This window comes from Sus scrofa, chromosome 7 (genome assembly GCF_000003025.6).
Source record: "Sus scrofa isolate TJ Tabasco breed Duroc chromosome 7, Sscrofa11.1, whole genome shotgun sequence".
Lineage (NCBI taxonomy): Eukaryota > Metazoa > Chordata > Mammalia > Artiodactyla > Suidae > Sus > Sus scrofa.
The window spans coordinates 99,221,778-99,241,059 of NC_010449.5; the positions used below are offsets into that span (position 1 = coordinate 99,221,778).

Here is a 19,282-nt window from a genome sequence, read left to right on the forward strand (position 1 = left end):
GAAGCCCGCGTCATCAGACAGCACCGTGGTGGCGATGCCCAGGGCACCTGATGCACTTTACCTTCGTGCCCCCTGCTGCCCTGGAAGCCCCACTCACCCTCCTACCCCAAGTTGCTCCATCTCTTTTCTTGGCCCTTAAGAATCAAAAACTGCAGCCTAGGAGGTCCCCTCGGAATTGTTCCATCCTGTTCTTCCAACTTTACCTACCTGTTCACTTCTCCCTCCCCAATTTCTGCCGAGATTCACCCATTCTTCCTCCTCCCCTCCCTCCTTCTCTCTCTCTCTGTCTTTCTTTCTACAGTGCAGTTTTGACTGGAATTTCGTGCGAGGTAAACTACTTAAACTTGGGCTTCATTTGTGATTCTCCTCTTGGGGGAACTGTCTGCACTTTGCAGGAATTGCTGGCTGGTTCCAGCGTAGCTCCTCCTGGGGAGGCTTGTGGGCCCAGCATTGCCGAGGTCCTTCTCGGGCATCCTGCCTCCTGGCCATTATGATGTTGCCACTGCCCTGTGCCCCTGTTCAGTCACGATTGATTTCTGACTTAAAATAATTCATTAAAAAAGAAAAAAAAAAAAAACTGTCACTGAGGAAACTTTCAGACAATGGAAAACAATCCCCACCTCCCCGCACCCCACTTTAATAATTGTCAACATTTAGCCACTCATTCATAAGACGAGTGTTTCTCAGAGCATCAGTAGGGACCCACTTGGATTAGAATTACTGGGGATTTGTTTAAGATGCGCATCTGGGGCTCCCGCTCCCCCAGACCAGCTGACTCGGAAATGTCTCACTGCCGAGTCCAGCGATGTGCACATCCGACAGGCTTCCCAGCTGATTCTTAGGTGCATTCAGGTTGGAGAACCAGGGCCTCCGAGAACCTGTGCGTGTGGACAGACTTCCTGTTCTCATGGAATATCTCAGGGCACTGCTGTCCGACTGTCACTCACAGGATCATCAAGTCCATCGTGTGAAGCAAACAGAAAGTCAGGCCCCAAACCTGCGGCCTAAATGGCACGGCCGGTTCACTCCCCTTCTGCTCTTAGGAGGCTGCACGTGGTAACACATCAGCTCCGAAGAAGACCTGTGGCCTCAGTGCTAAGAAAGCCCTTTGTAAATTGGTCATTTGATTGTTGAAAGAAGGGAAGGCACTGTATCGTCTATAGCCTTTTTAGTTTTGAGCTTCTCTCTCAACTTGCATTCAAGCTCAACAATTTAATTTGGAGTCATGCTGAAAATGAGACCATAAGGAAGGATTACTATAATTTAAAAAAAATTGTTTTTTGTAATTTTCTAACATTGGTTGTGGTCTATAGAGAGGAATCCAGACAAATAAAGCACTTGGGATAGGCTCATTTACCCCCACTTTTTTTTTCTTCTTTTTCTTTTTATGGCCCCATCAGTGGTATATGGAAGCTCCCAGGCTAAGGGTTGAATTAGAGCTGCAGCCGCAGGCCTACACCATACCTCGGCAACACCAGAGCCGCGTCTGCGACCTGTGCTGCAACTTGTGGCTACGCTGGATCCTTAACCCACTGAGCGAGGCCAGGGATTGAACCTTTGTCCTCAAGGATACTAGTCGGGTTTTCAGCCCACTGAGCCACAATGGGAGCTCCTGCCCCCACTTTTGAAACCCCCTCTCCAACATGCCACGCCAGTGCAGAGAACTAGCTGGTTCTCTAAACCTTGTCTCTTTTTGTGTTTTCCAGGTTGGGAAGGAAGGCTTCTGAAGAAATAGAAGAGTATGTTTGCATTATTCTTCCAGCGTGTGTGGTGACCTTAGTGAGCAGTGCAGTCTGGTGACCATACCTCTCTGTTCAGCCTTTGTTGAACACAGCGTTCAAAACCAGTACCAGTCCAGCTGTGGTCTGGGGCTGGAGTTGGGAACGTGGAGTCAGGGGTTTGGGGGATGCTCCTTCCTCAATAGAAGGGCAGGGCTCTGGCCTTGATGCCCATGTTATGTCTCCCAACCATGGTTTTTAAAATTGTATGTTCAGATATCAAGAGTACTGACCCGTGGGTTCTGCTTTATTGATGCAGATTGGCACCAATGCCAGCCTTTGAAACCTAGCTTTTTCCTAAGACTCACATCAAAAAGAAAGAAGGAAGGTTGCTAGGTAAAGATGGAGCATAAAGGCAGGGCCCCTGAGTCTCCCGTGTGGGGGTGGACAGCACGTCATAGCAGGGTCTGTGCCATGCTGTCTGTTGGGATGGTGCATCCGTGCACGGCAGACCCAGCTGCCTGATCAAGTCTGCCCAGGTTGGTGGAGGAAAGTGGGTCCAGAGACATTTTCATCTAGAAGAAAGAATGGAAGCCATAAAAACGGGGGTCATGGGGTTGTTTCTGTGTGTGAAATTCATTTTCTGCTTTCCTTTCTTCCTGGGTGACAGTCACCGCCTCAGACAGCAGAGCCTGGATGGATCAGATGATGGAGGAGGTAAGATTCCCTTGGAGGAAGTCAAAAGGGCTTCCAGAGACATCCGGGAGAGTTTCCTGAGCTACAGCTAAGGGCCCATTTGCTGCAGCCTTACTGGGAACCTCTCCCATGGCCTCATCCTCTCCGTTGTTTTGCATCTCTGTGCCTCCCTCATGCTGCTGCCTCTGCCTGGAGCACTTTATCCTTAACCCTCCTTGTCCTTCCAAACTCACCAAAGCATTGCCTCCTCTGAAATGTCTTCCCTTCCCATCCCACCCCCGCACTCTCTGTGTGCCCGCAATCTCCTGGGCAAACCTTCATGGAACTACCACCACCCCATCAATAGTAGCTAATATTTATTAGGTGTTTATTATACCTCAGGCACTTTTCTGCCAGCTTATAGATGTTAAAGGATTTAATCTTCACAACAACCCTACAATATAGTGCTCTTACTATCCCTATTTTGTAGTTGAGAGGTTAAGTCAGTTTACCCATGGCCCCAGAGCTAAGGGACTATCACACCTTAACTCTTGGTTGGCTTGATCGTTCTTCCTGCCAGGCTCTAATGATGGTGGACACCATGTCTTATCTATCTTTGCGTTTCTGGTGCGTGATGTGTCGTAGTCAGTTAAAGGCTGACATTGTAAATGAGGGAGAAACAGCTCTAAACACTAGTAGCCTTGTCACGGCTGAAGCCTGGGTTCAAAACTCAAGAGAAGAGAAAAGTTTGTGTATACTTTTTACAAGAAACCTACTAGAGGAGAGATTATATTTAGGGTCCAAACGATCAAAGCCTTTTTTTTTTAACCCACAGATTTACCATTTCCACACTCTATTCCTTTGTGTAGAACTCAGTTTCCATCTGGTATCATTTTCCTTGTGCCTAAAGACTTCATTTAACTTTTTTTTTTTTTTTTTTGGTAGAGCAGCTCCTCTGGCAACAAATTCTCTTACTTGTTTGTCTGAGAATGTCTTTATTTTTCACCAGATACAGAATTCTGGGCTGACAACTCCATTTTTTCCTTTTAGCACTTTAGGTATTTATTTCATTGTCCTCTGGCTTGCATTGTGTCTGATGAGAAGTCAGTGGTCATCCTTATCTTTGTTGCCCTGTATGCAGAATGTTTTTTTCTCCTGCTTTTAAGGTTGATTTTCCCTTATCCATTATTTTCAGCACCTTGGTTATGATCTGCCTTGGTGTGGTTTACTTTGTGTTTATCCTACTAGAACTTCTTGAGTCTGTGGATTTATGGTTTTCATTAGATTCAGGGAATTGTAGCCATTATCTCTTTCCTTTTTAAAAATTGAAATATAGGTGATGTACAATATTATGTTGGTATGGGTATACTACCTGTTGATTTTGGAATTTGCATACATTAATAGAAGGATCACCATGATAAGTCTAGTGACCATCTGTCCCCATACAAGTCATTACAGTTTTATTGACCATATTCCTAATGCTGTATATTACTTCCCCATGGCTTATTTATTTTATAACTGGAGGTTTGTACCTTTTAATCTTCATTTATTTCACCCCAGCCCCCATGCTGTGGCAGCCACTTGTTTGTTCTGTGTGTCTATGAGTCTGTTTTTGTTGTGTTTTTACTAGATTCGACACGTAAGTGAGACTATATGGTATTTGTCTTCCTTTGACTTATTTCACTTAGTATAATTCCCTCTAGGTCCATCCATGTTGTGACAAATGGCAAGATTTCATTTTTATGGCTGAATAATATTCTACTGTATATGTATAATATATATCATTATACACACACACACACAGTATCTTCTTTGTCCATTCATCTTTGATGAACACGTAGGTTGCTCCTCATACCAGCCACCTTAGCCCCCTAAACCTTTGCCTTCTCAACTCAGCCAGACCTCCCCATGTTCCATCTGGGCTCCCTACCCCTGCATCAGTGTCCAGGAAGCACCTTCAGCAGAGCCAGGGTGACTGCAGGGCCTGCTTCATTTTTTCCTTTCCCATGGGGATCACAGTTCTGTGCTACCTCTTGTCCACTGTGTGAAAACAGTTGTATCTTATTTTTTTTTCTGATTTTCTAATGTTTAAAGCAAGAAGGCAAGTCTGGGACCAGTTTCTTTCTCATGGCTACAGTAGAGTTCTAAAGCCTTATATATTTTTTAAAATTTTGTTGAAGTATAGCTGATTTATAATGTTATGTTAATTTCTGCCATACTATAGCAAAATGATTTCATTATATATCTATACACACACACACACACACACACATATATATACATATATACATACTCTTTTTCATATTCTTTTCCGTTATGGTTTATTACAGGCTATTGAATATTGTTCCCTGTGCTATACAGTAGGACCTTATGTGTCCATTCTTTTTTTTTTTTTCTTGTTTTTTCTGGCTTTTTAAAAAATTACTCAGTGATTTTTATTACATTTATAGTTGTACAACAATCATCACAACCCAATTTTACAGCATTGCCATCCCAAACCCCAGGTGCATCCTCCTACCCCCCGACCTGTCTATTTGGAAACCATAAGTTTTTCAAAGTTGGTGAGTCAGTGTCTGTTCTGCAAAGTTCATTGTGTTCTTTTTTTAGATTCCACATGTAAGTGATAGCATATGATGTTGGTATCTCACTGTCTGGCCAACTTCACTTAGTGTGATAATTTCGAGGTCCATTCATGTTGCTGCAAATGCCATTCTTTCTTTCCTTTTAATGGCTGAGTAATATTCTATTGTGTATATGTACCACCACATCTTCTTTATCCACTCCTCTGTCGATGGACACTTACGTTGTTCCAGGTCTTGGCTATTGTATATAGTGCTGCAATGAACATTGGAGTGCATGTATCTTTTCGAGTCAAGGTTTTCCCTGGATAGATGCCCAGGAGTGGGATTGCTGGATCAAATGGTAATTCTATATCTAGTTTTTTGAGGAATCTCCATACTGTTTTCCATAGTGATTGCACCAGATTACATTCCCACCAACAGTGTAACAGGGTTCTCATTTCTCCATATTCTCTCCAGGATTTATTGTTTGTAGATTTTTTTTTTTTTAATCTTTTCTGGGGCCACACCCGGGGCATATGGAGGTTCCAGGCTAGGGGTCTAATCGGAGCTGTAGCCACCAGCCTACACCAGAGCCACAGCAATGAGGGATCTGAGCCATGTCTGTGACCTACACCACAGCTCACAGCAATGCCAGATCCCTAACCCACTGAGCAAGGCCAGGGATTGAACCTGCAACCTCGTGGTTCCTAGTCGGATTTGTTAACCACTGAGCCACAATGGGAGCTCCAGTTTGTAGACCTTTTGATGATGGCCATTCTGGCTGGTGTAAGGTGGTACCTCATAGTGGTTTTGGTTTGCATTTCTCTAATAATTAATGATGTTGAACATCTTTTTGTGCATTTTTTGGCCGTATGTATGTCTTCTTTGGAGAATTGTTTGTTTAGATCTTCTGCCCATTTGTTGATGGTTTTTTTTTTTTTTTGTATTGAGCTGCAGAAGGTGTTTATAAATTTCAGAAATTAATCCCTTGTCAGTGGCTTCATTTGCAAATATTTTCTCCCATTCTGTGGGTTATCTTTCGTTTCATTTAGGGTTTCCTTTGCTGTGCAGGAACTTTTAAGTTTAATTAAGTTCCATTTGTTTATTTTTGTTTTTATTGTCATTACTCTAGGAGGTGGATCTGAGAAGGTGTTGTTGTGGTTTATGTCAGAGAGTGTTTGGCCTTTGTTTTCCTCTAAAAGTTTACCTTATATTTAGGTCTTTAATCTATTTTGAGTTTATTTTTGTGTATGGTGATAGGAATGTTCTAATTTCGTTCTTTTCCACGTGGCTGTCCAGTTTTCCCAGCACCACTTATTGAAGGGGCTGTCTTTTCTCCATTGTATTTTCCTGCCTCCTTTGTCATAGATTATTTGACTGTAGGTGCGTGGGTTTAATTCTGGGCTTTCTTTCCTGTTCCACTTATCTATCTTTATGTCTTTGTGCCAATACCATATGGTTTTGATGACTGTAGCTTTGTAGTATAGTCCGGAGTCAGAAAGCCTGATTCCTCCAGCTCCATTTTTCTTTCTCAGGCTGGTTTTGGCTATTCTGTCTTTTGTTCTTCTGAACAAACTTTGAAATGTTTTGTTCTAGTTCTGTGAAAAATGTCCTTGCTAATTTGATAGAGATTGCATTGAATCTGTAGATTGCCTTGGGTAGTATAGTCGTTTTGATAATATTGATTCTTCCAGCCCAAAGCAAAGCAGGGTATGTCTTTCCATTTGTTTGTGTCATCTTTGATTTCTTTCCTCAGCATCTTATAGTTTTCAGAGTACAGGTCTTTTGTCTCCTTCTGTAGGTTTATTAAGTATTTTATTCTTTTTGATGCAATGGTAAATGGGATTGGTTTCCTAATTTCTCTTTCTGATCTTTTGTTGTTAGGTGTATAGAAATGCTGTCGATTTCTGTGTATTAATTTTGTATCCTGCAACTCTGCCAAATTCTTTGATGAGCTATAACAGTTTTCTGGTAGCGTCTTTAGGATTTTCTAGGTATAGTATCATGTCATCTGCAAATAGTGATAGTTTTAATTCTTCCTTTCCAGTTTGGATTCCTTTTATTTCTTTTTCTTATCTGATTGCTGCAGCTAGGACTTCCAGAACTATGTCGGAGAATAGTGGCAAGAGCGGACATCCTTGTCTTATTCCTGGTCTCATTGGGAATTCTTTCAGCTTTTCACCATTGAGAATGATGTTAGCTCTGGGTTTGTCATATATGGCCTTAATTATGTTGAGGTAGGTCCCGCTATGCCCACTTTCTGAAGGGTTTCTTCAGAAATGGGTGTTGAATTTTGTCAAAGGCTTTTTCTGCATCTATTGAGAGGATCATATGGGTTTTTATTCTTCAGTTTGTTAATGTGGTGTATCACACTGATTGATTTGTGGATATTGAACAACCCTTGCATCCCTGAGATAAATCCCACTTGATCATGACGTACAATCCTTTTAATGTATTGTTGGATGTGGTTTGTTAGTATTTTGTTGAGGATTTTTGCATCAATGTTCATCAGTGAAATTGGCCTGTAGTTTTCTTTTTTTGTGGTATCTTTGTCTGGTTTTGGTATCAGTGTGTTGGTGGCCTCATAGAATGGGGTTCCTTCTGCAATTTTTTGGAATAGTTTCAGAAGGATAGGTGTCAGCTTTTCTCTAAATGTTTGATAGAATTCTCCTGTGAAGTCATCTGGTCCTGGACTTTTGTTGGTTGGAAGTTTTTAATCACAATTTCAATTTCATTACTTGTGATTGGTCCATTCATCTTTTCTATTTCATCTTGGTTTAATCTTTGGAGACTGTACTTTTCTAAGAATTTGTCCATTTCTTCTATGTTTTCCATTTTCTTGGCATATAGTTGCATATAGTAGTCTCTTAGGATCCTTTGTATTTCTGTGATGTCTGTTGTAACTTCTCCTTTTTTATTTCTAATTTTATTGATTTGAGTCCTCTCTCTTTTTTTCTTGATAAGTCTGGTAAGGGTTTATCGATTTTGTCAGTCTTTTAAAGAACCAGCTCTTAGTTTCATTGATCTTTTCTATGGTTTTCTTTGTTTCTATTTCATCGGTTTCTGCTCTGATCTTTATGATTTCTTTCCTTCTGCTAACTTTAGGTCTTGTCTGTTCTCTCTCTCTAGCTTTTAGATGTAAAGTTGGGTTGTTTATTGAAGCTTATTCTTGTTTTCTGAGGTAGGCTTGTATTACTATAAACTTCCCTCTTAGAACTGCTCTTGCTGCATCCCATAGGTTTTGGAGTGTTGTATCTTTGTTGACATTTGCTTCTAGGTATCTTTTAATTTCCTCTTTGATTCTTCAGTGATCCATTGGCTGTTTAGTAGCATGTTGTTGAGTCTCCACATGTTTGTGCTTTTTGCAATTTTTTTGTTGTTGTTGATTTCCATTTGTGTAGAATTGTGGTTGGAAAAGATGCTTGATATGATTTCAATTTTCTTAAAGTTACCAAGGCTTGATTTGTGACCCAGAATGTGATCAATCCTCGAGAATGTTCTGTGTGCTCTTGAGAAGAATGTGTATTCTGCTACTTTTGGATGGAATGTTCTATAAATATCTATTAAGTCCATCTGGTCTAATGCTTCATTTAGGGCCCATGTTTCCTTGTTGATTTTCTGTCTGGATGATCTGTCCATTGCTGTAAGTAGGGTGTTAAAGTCCCCCTGTATTATTGTCTTGTTTTCAGTTTCTCCTTTTAAGGTTGTTAGCAATTGCCTTATATATTGAGGTGATCCTATGTTGGGTGCAATGGTTATATCTTCTTCTTGGATTGATTCTTTGATCATTATGTAATGTTCTTCTTTGTCTCTTATAATCTTATTTATTTTAAGGTCTGTTTTTTCTGATATGAGAGTTGCTACTCCAGCTTTCTTTTGATTCCCGTTTTCATGGAATATTTCCTTCCATCCTCTCACTTTCAATTTGTGTGTGTCCCTAGAAGCGAAGTGGGTCTCTTGAAGACAGCATATATATGGATCTTGTTGTTGTATACATTCAGCCACTCTGTGTCTTTTGGTTGGGACATTTAGTCCATTTACATTTAAGGTAATTATTTATATGTATGTTCTTATTGCCATTTTATTAACTGTTTTGGATTTGTTTTTGTTGCTCTCCTTTCTTCCTTTCTTCTTTTGGTCTCTCTCTTGTGGTTTAATGACTATTTTTAGTATTATATTTGAGTGATTTTTTCTTATTTGTGTGTGTATCTATTGTAGATTTTTGGCAGTTACCCTGAAGTTTTGATATAGGAGTCTATATGTATACAAGATTGTTTTAAGGTGCTGGTCTCTTAATTGCAAGTGCATCTCCAGTGTCCTGCATTTGTACCCTCCTCCTCTCATGATTTGTGATTTTGGTAGCATATTTGTCTGTGTGGATGATTTCCTATCTTTGCTGTATATATGCCTTTACTGATGAGCCTTGTCATTTGTGGTATTTTTGTTTCTAGTTGTGGCCTTTTCTTTTTTGCCTAGAGAAGTTCCTTTAGTATTTGTTGTAAAGCTGGTTTAGTGTTGCTGAATTCTTTTAGCTTTTGCTTATTTGTAAATCTTTTGACTTTTCCCTTCAAATCTGAATGAGAACCTTGCTAGATAAAGCAGTCTTGGTTGGAGGTTTTTCCCCTTCATCATGTTAAGTATATCGTGCCACTCCCTTCTGGCCTGCAGAGTTTCTGCTGAAAATTCTGCAGATAACCTTATTGGGGTTCCCTTGTATGTATTTGTTTCTTTTCCCTAGCCGCTTTCAGTATTTCCCCTTTGTCTTTAATCTAGGTCAGTTAGATTAATATGTGCCTCTGGGTTTATTCCTCCTTGGGTTTATTTTATATGGTACTTGTTATGCTTCCTGAATTTGAGTGAGTGGTTCATTTCCCATGTTAGGGGAGTTTTCAGCTATTAGCTCTTCGAATATTTTTTCTGTCCCTTTCTCTCTTCTCCTTCTGGCACCTCTATAATACGGATGTTGGTATGTTTAACATTTTCACAGAGTTCTCTGAAGCTGTCTTCATTTCTTTTCAATCTTTTTTCTCTTTTCTGTTCCACACCAGTGATTTCCATTAGTCTGTCTTCTACCTTGTTTATTCGTCCTGACTCTGCTGTTAGTTCCTTCTAATGAATTTCTTATTTCATTTATTGTATTTTGCATCTTTGCTTACTTAAGTTTTAAAACTTGTATTTGTTTGCTTAGTGTTTGCTGTAAACTATCAATCTTTGCCTCTAGTTTATTTCCAATGTCTTGCATCATCTTCAGCATCATCAGTCTTAGGTCTTTTTCCTGGAGGCTGAGAATCTCCAGATCACTTAGCTGTTTTCCTGGAGTTTTTTCTTGCTCCCTTATCTGAGTTATAGTTCTCTGCCTTTTCATTTTTATGTTTTTGGTGTTGTCTCCTTTTTGCAGACAGTAGAGTTGTAGCCTCTCTTACTTCTGATGTCTGCGGCCCTTGTGGCTGAAGTTGGTAAGGAGGCTTGCTGTAGGCTTCTTGATGGGAGGGACTGGTCCCTGCACACTTGTAGGTGGGGCTAATTCCTATCTCTCTGGTGGGTGGGGCTTTATCTCTGGGTGAGATTAGAGGAGGCTGTGTGCCAGGAGGGTCTTTAGGAAGCCTGTTTACTGACGGGTGGGGCTGTGATTCCCACTTGGATTATTTTTTGGCTTGGGGCTTCTCAGCACTGATGGGTAGGTCCAGATTTTCCCAAACTGGCCACCTCTAGAGGAACACACACTGATGAATATTCCCAAGACCTTTGCCTCCAATGTCCTTCCCCCACAACAAGCCACAGTCACCCCCTGTTTTCCCAGAAGGTCCTCCGAGAACTGCAGTCAGGTCTGACCCAGATTCCTATGGAGCATCTGCTTTGCCCTGGACCCAGTGCATGTGAAAGTCTATGTGCACCTTTCAAGAATGGGGTCTCCGTTTCCCCCAGTCCTGTGGATTTCCTGCACACAAGCCCTATTGGCCTTCAATGCCAGATGCTTTTGGGGGCTCAAAACTCTCACTCCGGTAGGTGAGTCTCTGTGATACAGTTACTTTCCAGTCTGTGGGGCTTCCCACCCGGCAGATATAGGGCTGCTTATATCACATAATCGCCCCTCCTACCACTTGATGTGGCCTCCTCTTTGTCTTCTGGAGTAGGATATCTTTTTGAAAGTTTCCAGTCCATTTGGATGAAGTTGTTCAGCATTTGGTTGTAATTTTGTTGTTTTTATGAAAGAAGGTGAGCTCCAGTCCTTCTATTCCACCATCCTAATCCCATCTCCCTTCTATATGTAATAGTTTGCATCTGCTAATCCCAAACTCCCAATCCATCCCTCTTCCCTGCCCCCCCCCAAAGCTTTCTCTTAACTAACCTTCTGTGCAACTACACAGTTCTCTGTGCTTTAGCTACTTCACAGAATTAAGGTGAGGGTCATATACGACATTTGTGAAATATTCTGGGATGATGGTTAAAATACAGATTGCCAGGCCACCGCAAAGCAGAGGCTGGAGTTTGGGCCCAGGGAATCTGCATTAATTTAAGTGCACTGCCTGGATAAATAATTTGCACAGTGAAGTTTGATAGCCCTGCTCTGATGCCTCAAAGCCAGGATTGAGAACTGGAGAGGGAGTTGTGTGAAAAGAATACTACTTCTTGTTTTTTTAAATTTTATTGGCGTGTAGTTAACTTACAGTGTTGTATTTGTTTCAGGTATATAGCAAAGTGAATCATCAGGAGTTCAGTCCACACCCTAGGAGTTAGTAGGTGCTAATGAGCAGGCACCCATCATTCTTTAGCACTTTTCTTTGCTTTTCCACTTTCTCTTATTATTGACAAGCTCATTTCTTTTTGCTAGATATTCCTCCTTAGCTCTACTCACTAAAATCCCCTTAGCTGCCAAACTTCCTCACCTATAATAATTCCCAGTGACCCTATTCAGTGAGGTCTCCTGCACTTCTGTTCCTAGAGTCTTTTTTCCCAGACATGTTGCCAGGTTGTCCTCTGCACTGCTACCCTGGCAGCTGTGATGCTCGGCGATTGGTGGCTCCTGCCACACTTTGGGTCAGCCTGTGCTCACACACTCTTGCCTCAGCCATTGGTTGCATAGGGCAGCAGGGTAACCCCCAGGAGGATGTGCCAACGGACTCAAGGAGGCAAGGTCCCTGCCAGACATGAACAGATTGCTAGGTGGTTAAGGCACAGTGTGCTTGGAAGTTGTGATGCCAGTGACTCTGAGGTGCTTATTAAATTCATGGTCTATGGGTGCTTATTCAACCGGGACTCTTCTTCATACCTCTCCCCACCCTACCTTGGACTTCTTTCCAAATCCTTCAAAGGACTTCTCAAATCCTACCTTCTCCATTGTTTTCAGTGTGTGAAAATGCTACATTTCCAGGAATAACTGTTAAATATTACAGCAAACCCCTCTGAACACTAAAGTTTATACGCATCATAGATGCATTATTAGAACTATGTACTAATTATTAATAGTATATTAGAATGTACTGGGTGCCATTGTGGTGTCATCACATTGGAATCAAACTGTTACAGCTTTAAGCCACTCTATAGGCCATCTTGTCCAGACCTGCCATTTGACATGTTAAGAGACTGAGGCTTCAAGATTATTATACAAAACAGCAGGACTCAAAGGAGAATGCTGGTCTTCTAACCCCCCAAGGGAACACTCTACTCACATACTATGGGCCCCTCCGCATCACTCCAGTACCATCGTTCCCAGACATTTGCTGTGTGCCAACCACTAAGCCTAGTGTTTTACATCTTTCTTTTCTTTCTTTTCTTTTTTCTTTTTCTTCTTATGGCAGCACCTGGAGCATATAGAGGTTCCCAGGCTAGGGTGGAATCGGAGTTGCAGCTGCCAGCCACAGCCACAGCAACACCAGATCCGAGCCCCATCTGCAACCTCAACTTCAGCTCATGGCAACTCTGGATCCTTAACCCACTGATCGAGGCCAGGGATCAAACCCATGTTCTCATGGATACTAGTTGGGTTCGTTACCACTAAGCCACAGTGGGAACAGCCATCTCTTTCTCATTTAATTTTCAAAACAAATTTTTGGGAAAGTCGTTTTAAATCAGTTTTATTGAGGTCTGACTTTCACACAGGAAAGTATGAAAGTGCCCATTTGAATTTTTACAGATGTATATCCCCAGTTAAACCACCGCCACCATCCACATGTAAAACATTTCAGTCTCTCATGCCACCCTCCAGTCCATCCTTCCTACGACTTTGTCTCCAGGCACCCATGATCTGTTTTTCGGTCTTGATAGAGTGGTTTGCATTTTCTAGAATTTCATGTGCATTGAGTCATGTGTACATATGCGTGTCTGGCTTTTTTTGCTTCTAGGAATGATTTTCAGATTCGTCCAGGCTGTTGCATGTATCCTTAGCCTGTTCATTTTTATTGATAATCCTCCACTGTATGGACATACCACATTCTGGTTATCTGTTTTCCCACTGAGGGTCATTTCAGTTGTTCGTTATCCACATTTTAAAGATGAGCAGACTAAGGCAAAGAGAGGTAACCCTGCCAAAAGGCACCCAACTAGTAAGTGACAGCCCCAGGATTTGGAAGGCAGCTGTGCTCACCCTATATGACCAACGCAGCACAGCCCAGCACTGGGATTTGAATGCAGATCTTGGCCTCAGAGGCCTCACTCTTGGCCTCTGGGCTGTAATAAATGGTACGACCCTCCACTCCATTGGCACCTCCTTGCACAGAGAGCTTGTGTTCATGTCCGCTCCCAGGTGTGTAAGATAGAGTGTGAGCATGGTTGATAGGAAGCTGAATATGTTTTCATGAAGGAAGGAGAGAAGAAAGATACCTATTTTCAGAGACTACCTCTAGTACTCTTTTCCCTTTATTTTGGCTCTGGAGGTTCGACGCAAGAAACCCTCTCTTGTCGGAGTGCACTTGGTGTTACTTCTAGAAGAGGCGCCTCTTACCTGGCAGAAATCTGTGTTCCATGCAGTTATGCCGAAGTCCTTTAATGGAGAATCAGTTCATATGTTATACTTCACACTTGACTTAGTCCATCTCACTGTATGTGAATGTTTAGAATCCATTATGCCATAGGAATCATATGTTACGTATAACTAGCTTTGAGAATTATCTTCACTCAGGGAATTACTTGGTTGGCTGGTGAAGGCTATTCCTTTGAACTTGGAATAACCAGTGGATGGGGAGACTCCATGAGTGATGGCCCTGAACCATCCATGGATGCTCCTGCGGCAAGGATGTTAAGCAGGTCTCTGGGCACCTGGTTCCCATCATAGAATCACGTCTGAACTCTTTGAGGTCACTGATGAGGAGGATTATCACCTGGAAGGGGCAGCATGTCATCTTCTAGTCCTTGGTAGGGGTGGGTGATTAGCAAGCAGTCTCAAAGGAAAAGATGAATCTCGGGGAACAGAAAGGAGGAGCCAGGGTCCAGGGCCTCCTCCCACCACCTTGGAGGTGAGCTGTCTTGAGCAGAGCCGAGGCTCTCCATACAGTGCATTCTACGGCCCTGCTGCTCCGGTTGCTGGAGATGGTGCCAAGTCAGACTGCCCTTACCCTCCAGGAGCCTCTGATCTAGTGAGAAACGCCCTGTCTTCTTTCCTCCCCTGCTTTTGTGGAAGACTTTGAGGAGCCAAGTCTCTCGAGGTGTATTTCTCCGCATTCAGCCTCCTCATGACCCACGGTGCTCCTGGGGGAAGCGAGGGAGAGGAGAAGCACTTCCTTGCGTCCATTGACGCCTTAAGCTCGAGGGAAGAGAACAGAAAAACAGGAGGAAGAAGGAGCCATTAAGAAGAAGGTGTGTTTTTAGAGTGAGGTGTGGAGAGTGAGCGCTGTGGAGGGGTCGGTTGGGGATCTGTGGGTTAACTGGAGTGTACCGCAGTGGGACCATTTGCAAGACCAAGCTCAGATGTTTTTCCGGGCCAGGCAGGTAATATAAACACTTGAAGCAGCAGAAGTGTTTGACTGTAAAGCATGGTGGGGCCTATGGTGAGCTTGGAGGAGAGATGTCATGACCTGAAGGTTTTCAAATTCATATTTCAAAAATGACAGAATTTGGAGTTCCCGTCGTGGCGCAGTGGTTAACGAATCCGACTAGGAACCATGAGGTTGCGGGTTCGGTCCCTGCCCTTGCTCAGTGGGTTAACGATCCGGCGTTGCCGTGAGCTGTGGTGTAGGTCACAGACACGGCTCGGATCCCGCATTGCTGTGGCTCTGGCGTAGGCTGGTGGCTACGGCTCCAATTCAACCCCTAGCCTGGGAACCTCCATATGCCGCGGGAGCGGCCCAAGAAATAGCAACAACAACAACAACAACAAAAAGACAAAAAAGACCAAAAAAAAAAAAAAATGACAGAATTTTTAAACATCACTTTATGAACAGAACAAAACGCATCTACACTGTAGGAAGTGAAGTGCAGGTCCTTCGTAAGACCTTGGAGGACTCTGCTCTAAAGGAGTACAGAGGGAGTTCCTGTCCTGGCTCAGTGGTAATGAACCCGACTAGTATCCACGAGGATGTGGGTTTGATCCCTGGCCTCGCTCAGTGGGTTAAGGATCCAGTGTTGCCATGAGCTGTGGAGTAGGCCAGCCGCTGCAGCTCCGATTCGACCCCTAGTCTGTGAATTTCCAAATGCTGGAGGTGCAGCCCTAAAAAGATAAAAACAAAATAAAATAAAATTTAAAAAGGAGCATAGAACTTTGTGGGACAAAATGTGAAAGACAGAAAGCATTACAAGAGTGACATGGCTAAGAGAGCAGTGTAGTGAGTGGCAGAGATGGCGAACGGCTGTTGCTGTATTGGTGATTGACGTTATTACTGGCTGTGAGGTTAGAAGAGCAAGTAATCCCCATGGGCTGAGAGCCCTTCAGGAAGAAGGAAGAACTTGCCTGGGTCCTGAAGGCTGGGGGTTAGGTTGAGCAGAGGGACGTGGGCACAGCCTTCCAAGGTAAGCGACTCCACATGGAGGAGTTGACGGTAACCAGGCGAGAAGCTGGTTCTGCAGAGCTAAGCCCTCATTCTGGTCCATTCGCAACCACAGATACTCAGCCTCTCCATCTAACCTGCCTTTAGTGAAGTTTGAAGAGTGCCAATCATCTGATTTGCTGATTCTAGATAGACTTACAGAGCTGGTACAATGCTTCAGGGAAATTGAGATTCACAGGAGGGAGAATAGCCCCCAAAGGACCTCAGGGTCCCCAAATTGTAGAATAGCAAAATGGGTCTTTCCTTTAGTGGCTTCATTATCCCTTCCTATTCTTGGAATCAAGCTTCTGGTTTGCCCTAAGGCCTTTAGACTTCTTCTATCGTGGAAGGTTGTATGATGTTGGAGAAAGAACACCAGCTCTGGAATAGGACTGAACCCAGTCTTTACAAGTGACTTTGGGCAGATCATTCATTCAGTCCTTTAGCCACTATTTGTTGTACACCTGCTGTGTGGGATGTTTGGGTACGACAGTGTCCAAAACCTTCTTAGTCCTTGTCCTCATCCAGCTTACAGTCTAGTTGGGGAAATGGGGACTAAACAAGTAGTCACACAGATAAATAGGACAAATTGCAGTTGATTCGTCTGAAGGAAGAATAGAGGGTGCATGAGAGTAATGTGGAGACCTGAGTTGGGTTGGGTGATCGGGAGGGCCCTTCTGAAGCAGCAAATTTTAAACGTCAGTTCGAAGGAAGAGTAGAAGATGCCAGCAAAGGAGGGGTGGAAGTTGGGGCTGGGGGGGACCCGGTAGAGGAGATAGTAGGTGCAAAGTCCTGTCACTTCTCTGACCCCAGAAATGTTTCCAGGCCTGTGTTTGGTCTCTTCCAGCTCTAAAATCCAACTCTCAGAAGGTGACCTCTGCCTAGATAGTGAAACTTGAAAGAGGAACATTGCGAGGCCCACAAATGGAAAAAAAAGAAATCCTTTGTCTTTAAAAAAGATGAGCAGTATTCAGATTGAGATAATTTCTGAAAACACAGTTAGATATGGACTCAACTTTCAAAAAGTTTGTCCTGGAGCTAAATTCAAATTAGGAAAGATCTTGTGAGCCTCCAAAACATGGCTTTAAAAGGTGGAAAGACTCTGAAAACAGGAGCTTAAAAAAAGAATTACAGGAGTCCCCATTGTGGCTGAGTGGTTAACAAATCCGACTAGGAACCATGAGGTTGTGGGTCCATTCTCTGGCCTTGCTCAGTGGGTTAAGGATGCAACGTTGCCGTGAGCTGTGGTGTAGGTCGCAGATGCGGCTTGGATCCCGAGTTGCTGTGGCTCTGGCGTAGGCTGGTGGCTACAGCTCTGATTCCACCCCTAGCCTGGGAATGTTCATATGCCGCGGGAGTGGCCCTGGAAAAGGCAAAAAGACAAAAAAAAAAAAAAAAAAAAAAAAGAATTACATCTTTCTTGCGTGTAACCATCGCATCTTGGTGTGACTCAGGACTGTGGGCGGAATTTTAACTCCCTCTTCCCGGTAGCTCCCAATGCCTCTGGTGTGCGCCTCCTCCCCACTGGAGAGGGCTGTGCTCTTTGCATCCTAGGGTCCAGTTTTGACAGAATTGAATGCCTCAAAACCTAAAGAATAATCAATCCTATGGCCAACCTGAAAGTGTGTAATTCCTAAAGGACAGGCTGAGTTGAGCCACTTCTAGCCAGGGGCAATTGGGGACTTAATTCTGCAAGTGTAGCAATCTGGATGATCTGAGAGCTCCGAGTTTAAGGGTAATTGCTCAATTTTCTATCCATGTCAACAGGGAAAATAGGTAAAAGTGGCTGAACACAGCCAAGCAATGAGGCTGGATGAGATGTGAGATGCTAGACTGTCAGTGAAATTAGAAAAATACTATCTGTGGTGGGCGATCACCGCTCTCCCCGTTCATCTCTGTCTCCAGGCTTTCTAACTCTTCTGGGCTCTTTCTCACCCCTTGCTTAATCCTTCCACCGTAGCCTTCATCTGTTCTCCTGCCCACAGCAGTCGCTCTTAGCCCCAGCAGTTTTAATGCAGAGAAAGAGAAAGTGGAAAGAATTCTTTAAGTGCAGATGACTCGGACCCTGATGTCTCAGTTCTTTTCCCTTGCTTAGTAAGAATGTTTCATTATGTTGACAGTCACCTCCTTAAGCTTAATACAGCACATGGGACTTCTTAAATGGTATCCAAACCTAGTCTCTTTGCTGCCCTAATTTTTTAAAAACTACCCTAACCAACACTGATTTTTTTTTTTTATTAAATAATGCTCCTTAAAATCAATTCCCTCTTCTAAACTCAAAGACACCAGGACTAGACACTCAGGTTTTGCCTCCCCACCCCTCCCTGACACATGCCCACACGGGAACTCCTTTTAGCTAAATATCCAGAGCAGAAGGTGGCAGGGCTGGGGTGGGGCGGGACTCAGTGGTCCAAGGATTCGCTGTCTCTGTGCTTTGTTAAGCTTTGTTCTATTGATCAGGTATTGGGTGTGAAATTTGAAGAAGTCCTTCATACAGAAAATGGGGTTGACAATTAATGTTTGTGTTTACCAAGAGCTAGGCACTGTGCTGCTTCCCCTGCAGTACTTGAGTTCATCCTCACCATGTGTCTTTGAGGAGACACTATGATCATCACCCTTTTCCAGCGGAAGAAACTGAAGCCTTGTGTAGTTAAAACTCACGAGCTCACAAAGCTAATAAGCAGAGATGTGTTGGTAAATATTTAACAGCCAGCTCTCCAAGGGAAGAAGTCCCCAATGGTAGTGTTTGCCGATTTCTGTGGTGTAAATACTCCACATCGGACTTGAGAAAAGGAAACTAACACTTTGACAACAACTGGCTTCAGTTTCCCAGTTGGACATCGCTGACCACAGAACTGGGATGAGATGGACAGTCACACAGCCATGTATCGTATTTCCATGATAGAGGTCCATTTTTCAAGAGCATAGGTACCTTTGTAATACAATTTATTTAATTATAAGATGTATAATTTCATCTTTAACAATGTTTCTGTTTAACAACCTGCATGCGATGTTCCTAAAAGCGTAGCCCTGGGTTCTGACGAGCCAGCAGCAGCTGCTGCAGCACGTCACCGCTGGGAAGTGGTGGAGCTGGAGTTGGGACGTGGCCTTCGTGACTCTGAACACCTGCTGTCACCACCTTCCTCTTTGCTGTCAAAGTGTTAGTTTCCTTTTTTCAACCCTGCTAACCAGGGGAGCTTGCCTCCACTCATTTGCCAGTGCCCTGTTGCAGATTTAGTCTCTGTTCCTGCTTCTCAGAGTTACCTGCTGGCCCCAGTCCTCAGCTCTGCTGGACCTCTCCCTGTGACATCCTGTCAACAACACCCCAACTTGAGTAGAGAAAAGCCAAAGAGACCAGGTCTTTAGAGCC

The 19,282-nt window shown here is 43.3% G+C and overlaps 1 protein-coding gene across 7 annotated transcripts in view; it reads left to right on the top strand.

Annotated features, from left to right (window-relative positions):
* The window catches only part of IFT43 (intraflagellar transport 43), a 98,548-nt gene that overhangs the window by 65,889 nt on the left and 13,377 nt on the right, over positions 1-19,282 (top strand). For all 7 annotated transcript variants that reach the window (XM_013978326.2, XM_003128670.4, XM_005666356.2 and 4 more), the window contains 2 exons: positions 1,707-1,739; positions 2,389-2,435. In XM_013978326.2, coding sequence (XP_013833780.1) covers positions 1,707-1,739; positions 2,389-2,435 — 80 coding nt within the window. The remainder of the gene's footprint in view (positions 1-1,706; positions 1,740-2,388; positions 2,436-19,282) is intronic.